This window comes from Rutidosis leptorrhynchoides, chromosome 10 (assembly GCF_046630445.1).
Source record: "Rutidosis leptorrhynchoides isolate AG116_Rl617_1_P2 chromosome 10, CSIRO_AGI_Rlap_v1, whole genome shotgun sequence".
Classification (NCBI taxonomy): domain Eukaryota; kingdom Viridiplantae; phylum Streptophyta; class Magnoliopsida; order Asterales; family Asteraceae; genus Rutidosis; species Rutidosis leptorrhynchoides.
The window spans coordinates 320188958-320198071 of record NC_092342.1 but is presented as its reverse complement, the minus strand read 5'-3'; the positions used below and the strand labels follow the sequence as shown (position 1 = coordinate 320198071).

At 32.2% G+C, this 9114-nt stretch overlaps 1 protein-coding gene across 2 annotated transcripts; it reads right to left on the bottom strand.

Moving 5' to 3' along the window:
• Positions 1-232: 232 nt before the first annotated feature.
• On the bottom strand, positions 233-3461 carry LOC139872188 (uncharacterized). 2 transcript variants are annotated; one of them, XM_071860023.1, is made up of 11 exons: positions 3305-3461; positions 2898-2963; positions 2712-2779; positions 2581-2608; positions 2419-2488; positions 2247-2304; positions 1786-1914; positions 1396-1487; positions 1212-1296; positions 628-703; positions 233-545 (listed from the first exon to the last, which is right to left on the bottom strand). In XM_071860023.1, exons 1-11 carry the CDS (start codon positions 3309-3311, stop codon positions 499-501), a joined length of 726 nt encoding a protein of 241 aa, XP_071716124.1. In that variant the 5' UTR covers positions 3312-3461; the 3' UTR covers positions 233-498. The 2 variants fall into 2 exon arrangements, with proteins under 2 accessions (XP_071716124.1, XP_071716125.1); XM_071860024.1 differs by having other exon boundaries at positions 2898-2952; positions 3305-3444.
• Between the last annotated feature and the right edge of the window lie 5653 nt (positions 3462-9114).

Genomic DNA, 9114 nt, shown 5'->3' with positions numbered 1-9114 from the left:
ACCATATGTTTTTTGGATTTGTGGTTTATAGTAGCATGGGCTATTAAGATTCGATAGTATGAGATGTATTTGAGGTTTGATTCTAGATTGTTGTTAGTGTGATCACACTAAGATAATCTATTTACTTCAAATGGTAAGTCACATTCATTTTCTAGTCACTAGTCAATTTAAATTCATGTTGTATGTAAACATTCATTAAACTGAAGTACTGAACGCATGCAAAATACATCACTTTTTAGCAAAAGTTTGGTTTAACAAAAGTAATAAACAGGGGCAATTTATTGTGCAAATAATAAATATCACCTCTATCCAATAAGTCTCATCACACACAATAAATGGCATCACTATTATAACAAGTTCGCGAAATGACTACTCTTATGTGATATTGAATCTACTGAAGGCATCATATGTTGTTTAGTAGCCATGATCGATTGCGACTCAGATACAATGTCACCAGAATATTATTCAAGTGGTTTTAACTGCAGACTGATAAGATGATTATAATTTTTCAGCTAAATAGTGATCAAGCATGTCCTCCTCGTCAACTGCAACCCAAAAAAAAAGTAAAAAATAGTAATAACACAGACAAAAAAGAGTGGAATTAAGCGCACGGCTAGAAAAGATTACCTTCGGAATCATCATCATCATCAAATTCTTCTTCATCTTCATCATTAGATCCTTCAATACCTAGTGCTGCACGTTTCTGCCGAAAACAAAAGCCGCTAAAAAGTTTAAGGGCTGACATACGGATAACCAAAACTAGATTTTCTATATGCATTTAGAGTTTAAAGTTTTTAGCTTGTGCAATATACACGAAGCATTTATCAGATCTTTCTCAGGTTCGAATCCTATCTAGGACGAATATTTGTGGTGGCCAGGGAAGGGTTGGAAACAGCCAGGGAGTAACCATGTTGGGCTGCGTACATCAGGGTATGGGGTCAGATTAGTCGCCTTCCCGGGTAACCCGAACATGGAAAACCTTCTACCTTATTAGTTATTTGATCCTTCTCACGGTTATTACTACAGATGTAATGTAGCTATAGCAGGTACATAACTCAGTATTTTCTAAATAGTTTGTTTACCACTTTTTAAAACACATATTCAATTACTATTAGGAACCATTGCAGTGTAGATACATATATACTTTAAACCACGTTAAAGAAAGCACCAAATTCTAAAATTATTTAAGGTTTGGAAACATAATAACTTACTGAAGAAGCTCTTCCACTTTGAAACCACTCTCTTCCAGTGAGTTTTTTTTCCTTGGTCGTTGCAAGTGCGGAATCTGGTAACAGCCTGAAAGCGGGAAGATAATAAAATAAAAATAAAAATTAAAGTATATGCAATATCAAGAAATGACTAAAGTGAAATGCTTAAAAAATTTATAAAAATTACTTGGCTCTCTCGAGTGCCAATTCTGCTTCAAACTTTTCTCTCCATGCCAAAAACGTCTCAATAGTGACAGGCTCACCATGTGGCTCGGTTATCTAATACCAGAGTCAATACTTCCGGTTACAAAAATTAATCATAAAACCCAATGAAAGTATAAAATGAAACATACATAACCATATATTGTTTTGAGAGTTGAGTACTTCTCACTATAGGTGGCGATTATGACCGATATTACCTATAAATGGGTTAATTTGAGTTGTGTTTCACCAGAACCAAGACATATGGATCAAATCAACAGATTTAACTAAAATGGTAGATTCTAATGAGTTGAATGGGGTGAAAGTCGAAAAGTCTATAATAGACAACATTATATGCAGAAAGAAAATTTCAAACCTCATCCTTATCTGCTGTTTCCTCATGGTTATTGTTAATGTCAATGTTTTGAACAAATCTTTCAGCGAACCATTCGTTAGCCGAGGTAACTAATGTGTAAATCATAGCCATTCCAATATTCTCAGATGCCTGCAAAAATCGCATCTAATGAGCACTTGCATGATGAGGTCCATAAATAATAAATTCATATCACATGACAATAAGTTTATATTCACACTATTCGAAAAGTTAAATAGTACCAATTTATCATCAATGTAAATATTCAATCCATATAATAGACTTTTGTTACATTACTTTACTTAACTCATCTTGAAGCTTGTCTGTTGGGTCATGAAGTTGGTCAATTCATTGAACCTAGATGAAGTAAAGCTAAAAAAGGTACCCATATGAAATCATATCAGAACTGTATTGGGATATCTAAAGTGGATGTATAAAGATTTAGAGCTAACAAAATAACATACCTCTTGTTCAAGTTTTTCTTTCAAAACTTTAAGATCAGATGGTTGAATTCCTTTTATACTGAAACACCATAACAATAAACTTTATGATTTATGATATAATTACAAAAGTAAAACAAAATCAGAGCTCTAACTCGAGTCAATGTGTATGATCAAGAAAGATGTAGTATGACACCTTTTCAAATTCAAAAGTGGAATTTCATCTGGATATTTCTCTGTATGTGAGAAAATTAATCCCATTTGAACTGCAACCAAAATTTATTAAACAACTAATTTAGTTACAAATTTGTGAATATCCTTAAGTAGTAGACCTGCAAAACGACGTCTAGTATGAAACCTGGATCGGCTGAATCGGTCTCATCCGCCTATTACATACAGAATAGCATCGTTATCCTTAGTAGTAATACTCACTCACCATATCATATAAGAGAAAACCTATAATCTGTAACTAAAAAAAAACTGTAATACCTGAAGAGATAAGTTAATTTGAAAACATCGATTCGAGGTGTTTAATCCACTTTCACTAGGGTGAATTTCTGACATACACCATATACAAATTTGTCACTACTCATATAAGTTTGATTTTGAAGATTATAGATAAGAGATCATAAACCTAATAGAGTGAAATCACAAGTAGAAAATAATTTCAGAAACCTTCAAAGTCATCCATTAGGATGGCCTTTAAAGCTTCAATTTCCATCTCTTGCTCCTGCACATAATCTGTCCTACACTTTAGTAAACAATGAATTTCTTCCTCATCCAAATATTAATAAAACTATACCTAATTCACAATTGCATGATCAAATAATATACACATGTACATCATGTATCTATTGTATATGCGTATAAATTAGGTAACATAATAGTTCAAGTTCACTTTAATCACAACGAAATAAATTAATGATACTATCATAACGAGCTACCATATGTTACAAATTCAATCCAAAAGACACATATCGTATCAGATGATCGTAATTTGGATGATCTATCCTTCAATAAACATAATTAGTACATAATTCAAATATTTCTAGCCTTCTAATCGTAATTATTAAATTAATTACCTGTCATCTCTGCGATATAAAAGTAATTTATCCGATAAATCTCGTGTTATCGCCGGCTTGAAAGAAATTTATACAAAAGAATACTCGAACAGTATCAACTGCTATCAAATTACCGGTATAGTCACGGGTCAATTTAAGCGGGTTGTCACCCGCACTAAAGTTATCGTATGATGACCGACGAAATCACAGCCGTTGATGATTTTGTTTCGTGTCAAACATATGCATGTACGGGTCAAGTATTTACATAAACGAACCTTATACTTTTTACCAGATTGCATATCAGCCTCTTTAAGTATTCTTTGATAAGTGTTGTCCATTTAATTAAGAATTTTGATAAGGATGTGTTAACGTGCATAATAATTATGTTGTGCTATAATTATGTTGTGCATAGCAGTAGTTGAGATTGACTTTTTATTTGGTTATGCAAATGTACAATGAGTTTATGCACGTTAGTGACAGCCCTAAGAGTTGTCGTGTAAGACCCTGTTTTCTTTTCTAGTTAAGTGGGACGCCGTCCAATTACTGGGACGCCGTCTAGCGATGAAGGACAGGACGCCGTCCAATACTTGGGACGCCGTCCAGATGTACTGATGGGCCAGCTGTTTTATTTTGTTTTAAAAAGGGGCATTTTGGTAAATTCACTTGGTTGTCGGTTTGAAGCCCTCAAAACTGATCTAGATCCATTTGTGGATCACATTTCACCCACACAAACACTCTCATCCATTTTTAGAGAGAGAGAGAGAAAGAGTTTAGAGAGAGAGTCTAACGCCCCGTCCTAATCCATCCGGACGAAGTCCATATTGATTATAAACGATTCATAATAGTTGGTTACATCGCGAGGTATTTGACCTCTATATGATACATTTTACAAACATTGCATTCGTTTTAAAAAGACAACTTTCATTTCATCGAAAATTGACAGGTATATATATATATATATATATATATATATATATATATATATATATATATATATATATATATATATATATATATATATATATATATATATATAACTTTAAATGACCTAATCTGTCATTTACTTAATAATAATCTCTAATGAACTTCAACGACTCGAATGCAACGTCTTTTGAAATATGTCATGAATGACTCCAAGTGATATCCTTAAAATGAGCTAATGCACAGCGGAAGATTTCTTTCAAACCTGAGAATAAACATGCTTTCAAGTGTCAACCAAAAGGTTGGTGAGTTCATTAGTTTAACATAAATAATCATTTCTATCATTTTAATAGACCACAAGATTTTCATATTCCCAATTCTCATAAATAAACGTCTCATGCATAGAGATAAAAATATCATTCATATGGATTGAACACCTGGTAATCGACATTCACAATATGCATATAAGAATATCCCCATCATTCCGGGATCCTCCTTCGGACATGATATAAATTTCAAAGTACTAAAGCATCCGGTACTTTGGATGGGGCTTGTTGGGCCCGATAGATCTATCTTTAGGATTCTCGTCAATTAGGGTGTCTGTTCCCTAATTCTTAGATTACCAGACTAAAAAGGGGCATATTCGGTTTAATAATTCAACCATAGAATGTAGTATCGATTACTTGTGTCTATTTCGTAAAGCATTTATAAAACAGCGCATGTATTCTCAGTCCCAAAAATATATATTGCAAAAGCATTTAAAAAGGGAGCAAAAGAAACTCACAGTAATGTATTTTGTAGTAAAAATACATATGACGACATTTGAACAAGTATAGGGTTGGCCTCGGATTCACGAACTGTGATGACCCGGAAATTTCTGACCAAATTTAAACTTAATCTTTAACGTTTCCGACACGATAAGCAAAGTCTGTAAAGTTGAATCTCAAAATTTTTGAACTATTCAATTACCTTTCGATTGTTCTCAACGATTCGCGGACAATTATATGTAAATAGATACATATATATACCATAAATTGAAAACATAACAAAGTGTTGAGTATATGATACTGTACATTAAACTTATTGGTTTGATTATCTGATTGATATATTTAGATACAGAGTTAAAAGATTATACCAAACGATTGAATTAAAAGATAATTATTGAATTCCTTAAGGATTATGATATTATTACGGGTCTCTGTTGTAAGGTCCACGTTGATTTGGGAAATCATTCATTCTTAACGGTATTCGGAATAAATGGTAAAGTGTTTGTTTAAATAACGTAATTTGGACACATACAATAATAAGGAATATCAACTGTTGGAATTAGATATATGAATAACTTGCTATATGTATTTTAAAACCTGTTTATTAATATTGAAAATATATATTTAACAATACGATAAAATATAATATTAACTTGGTCATAAAAACGAATTGTTATTATATATATATTAACAAATAGCGAGACGATGATTTATAGAAGTAAATGATCAAAATACTCGAAAGTTTAAGATATACTTTGAGTGGTATAGTTTAGGGATAATTTAAGGCTATATTTTGACAAAGGTACGTGACACGAAATGTAAAATACAAGTTTTCTCAGCGTACGAAAGGACATTTGAAAAACCTGAACCGGGACAAAAGTCGAGTGATGACGTACGACTTATCGGAACAAAAATTACAAGTCAACTATGCATGTGAATTTAATATAATATATAATTAATTATATAAATTAAATATATTATATATATTATATAAAATTATGTCGACAAACAAAAAGTTAAAAGTTTGTGAGCTGGATCAGAGGGCCATGCGATCGCATGGCCTTGAAGCACAAATCCCATGCGATCGCATGGGGTACTTTTTCAGAAAAGGTTCTATAAATTGCACGATTTTTGGCTCAGAATCTCTCTCTCTTTCTCTAGTATTATTACTCCATAATATTTATTTAATTTATTTTATTATTATTATTATTATTATTATTATTATTTATATTATTAAGATTAATATTATTATTAATCTTATTATTATTAGTATTATTAATTATGTATTATACATAAAATACTACGACGAGGTCATGAGTGGGTTATTTTCAAAATGGTTTTCAAGCGGGATAGAGCTAAGGAAATTATGGGTTATTGCCAAGGAGGTTATGGGTAATGTTCGGGGGTATATTTGTAAATCAAACCTAGTGTTTATCATCTCCGTTACGTCTACGTACTTTCCTACAATATTGAATCTCAATACTGATACGTAAGCACTCATATCTTATCTTTTATATATTAATTATGTATCCATGCCTAGTGCTCGAGTATATATATTTATATATGCTTGTATGCTAAATTTCGTCGTTAAACGGTTTATAATGAATCACTAATTAAATACATATATTACTAGTAAAAGGTATATGATATACATGTTTTTGGAAAGCTGGCGAAAAATCAATAACTTTTCATTTAGATATCGAATAGTTTCGATGAACGGATTAAAAGATATGATCAACTGAATTATGATTGACGTTAATTGAAATTGATTTTGAATCTGCAATTATGATTTAAACAACTTGTTTACGAGATTGATAAAGTGAACTTTTAAATATTACCAACCGAGTAAATGAATCCTTATATAAGGCACGTCTCGTTTTGTTGAACTATTGTCAAAATTGACTTTTTGAAACGACTTTGGATAACTATTATATGTCGATCTCGAGCATTAGGATTGTGATACACTATGACCTGACCTAGCTTGATAGACATTTATTGACCAACATATGTTCTCTAGGTTGAGATCTACGGGTATTTGGTAATCCGAGTTTCGATCACATTTTGGTGAACGACTTTATATGCTGCTAAGGTGAGTTTCATTTGCTCCCTTTTTAATTGCTTTTGCAATCTATATTTTTGGGCTGAGAATACATGCACTTTATTTTAAACACAATGGATACAAGTACATACTAAATTCTACACTGAGTTTGAACCGAAAATCCCTTAGCTTTGGTAACTAGTAACTGCCAGTTATAAGAACTGGTGGGCGCGAGTAGTTGTATATGGATCCATAGGGCTTGACATCCCCGTCTGTTCCAGGTATAGAAACCCTAGCCTAAACTATAAAACAGACGTATGCTGTTTGAGGTTAGTACACGTTGGTTTGCGTGTATTGTACATGTTGATTGCATGTATGTTAAAACAGGGGTACTTATTATAACGTTAAAGTTTAGTTACCAGAGTGCTCAATCTTGTAGAATCTTTTGATAAACGTTTCTGGATGAAACAACTGAAATCTTGTGATCCACTTTCATATACAGATTATACGAAACACTAAAACTATGAACTCACCAACCTTTGTGTTGACACTTGTTAGCATGTTTATTCTCAGGTTTCCTAGAAGTCTTCCGCTGTTTGCTTATATGATAGACAAGCTATGTGCATGGAGTCTTGCATGGCATATTTTTCAAGAAAACGTTGCATTCACCAAATCATCACCATGTATCTTATTTTGACTGCATTGTCAACAGAAGTACTGTTGTAAACTATTATTTACGGTGATTGTCTATATGTAGAAATCATCAGATGTCGAAAACCTTTGATTTAAATATTCATATATGGTTTGCCTTTTCAAAAGAATGCAATGTTTATAAAACGTATCATATAGAGGTCAAATACCTCGCAATGAAATCGATGAATGACGTGTTCATCCATATAGATTTGGAGCGATCGTCACACGAACCTATATCATGTGAAGACCCGTCCTAATCTGTGAAGACCCGTCCTAATCCATCCGGACGAAGTCCATATCGATTATAAACGATTCACAACAGTTGATTACATCGCGAGGTACTTGACCTCTATATGATACATTTTACAAACATTGCATTCGTTTTTGAAAAGACAAACTTTCATTACATCGAAAGTTGACAGGCATGCATACCATTTCATAATATATCCAACTATAATTGACTTGATAATAATCTTGATGAACTCGACGACTCGAATGCAACGTCTTTTGAAATATGCCATGAATGACTCCAAGTAATATCTATAAAATGAGCAAATACACAGCGGAAGATTTCTTTCGTACCTGAGAATAAACATGCTTTAAAGTGTCAACCAAAAGGTTGGTGAGTTCATTAGTTTAACTTAAACAATCGTTTCCATCATTTTAATAGACCACAAGATTTCAGATTTCCATTTCTCATAAACATACGTCCCATGCATAGAGACAAAAATATCATTCATATGGATTGAACACCTGGTAACCGACATTAACAATATGCATATATAAGAATATCCCCATCATTCCGGGATCCTCCTTCGGACATGATATAAATTTCGAAGTACTAAAACATCCGGTACTTTGGATGGGGCTTGTTGGGCCCGATAGATCTATCTTTAGGATTCGCGTCAATTAGGGTGTCTGTTCCCTAATTCTTAGATTACCAGACTTAATAAAAAGGGGCATATTCGACTTCGATAATCCAACCATAGAATGTAGTTTCACGTACTTGTGTCAATTTCGTAAAACAGTTATAAAAGTTGCGCATGTATTCTCAGCCCAAAAATATAAAGGGTAAAAAGGCAAATGAAACTCACGATACTGTATTTTGTAGTAAAAATACATATGACGTCATTGAACAATGCAGGGTTGGCCTCGGATTCACGAACCTATATCAATTGTGTATATATTAATACGTATAATGTAAGTTACAAAATTTCATTTATTAATATGTATTATTTATATATTATAGTTTTGTAGAATTTATTCTAACCTTTATTTTAAAACGTATACTTATATTATATTTTAAGTTATATTTTATATATATATATCGATTTTATGTATATATCTATAATGATTTACGTTTATATAAATAGTGACATTAATATATTTATATACATATATTTGTGGTTAGT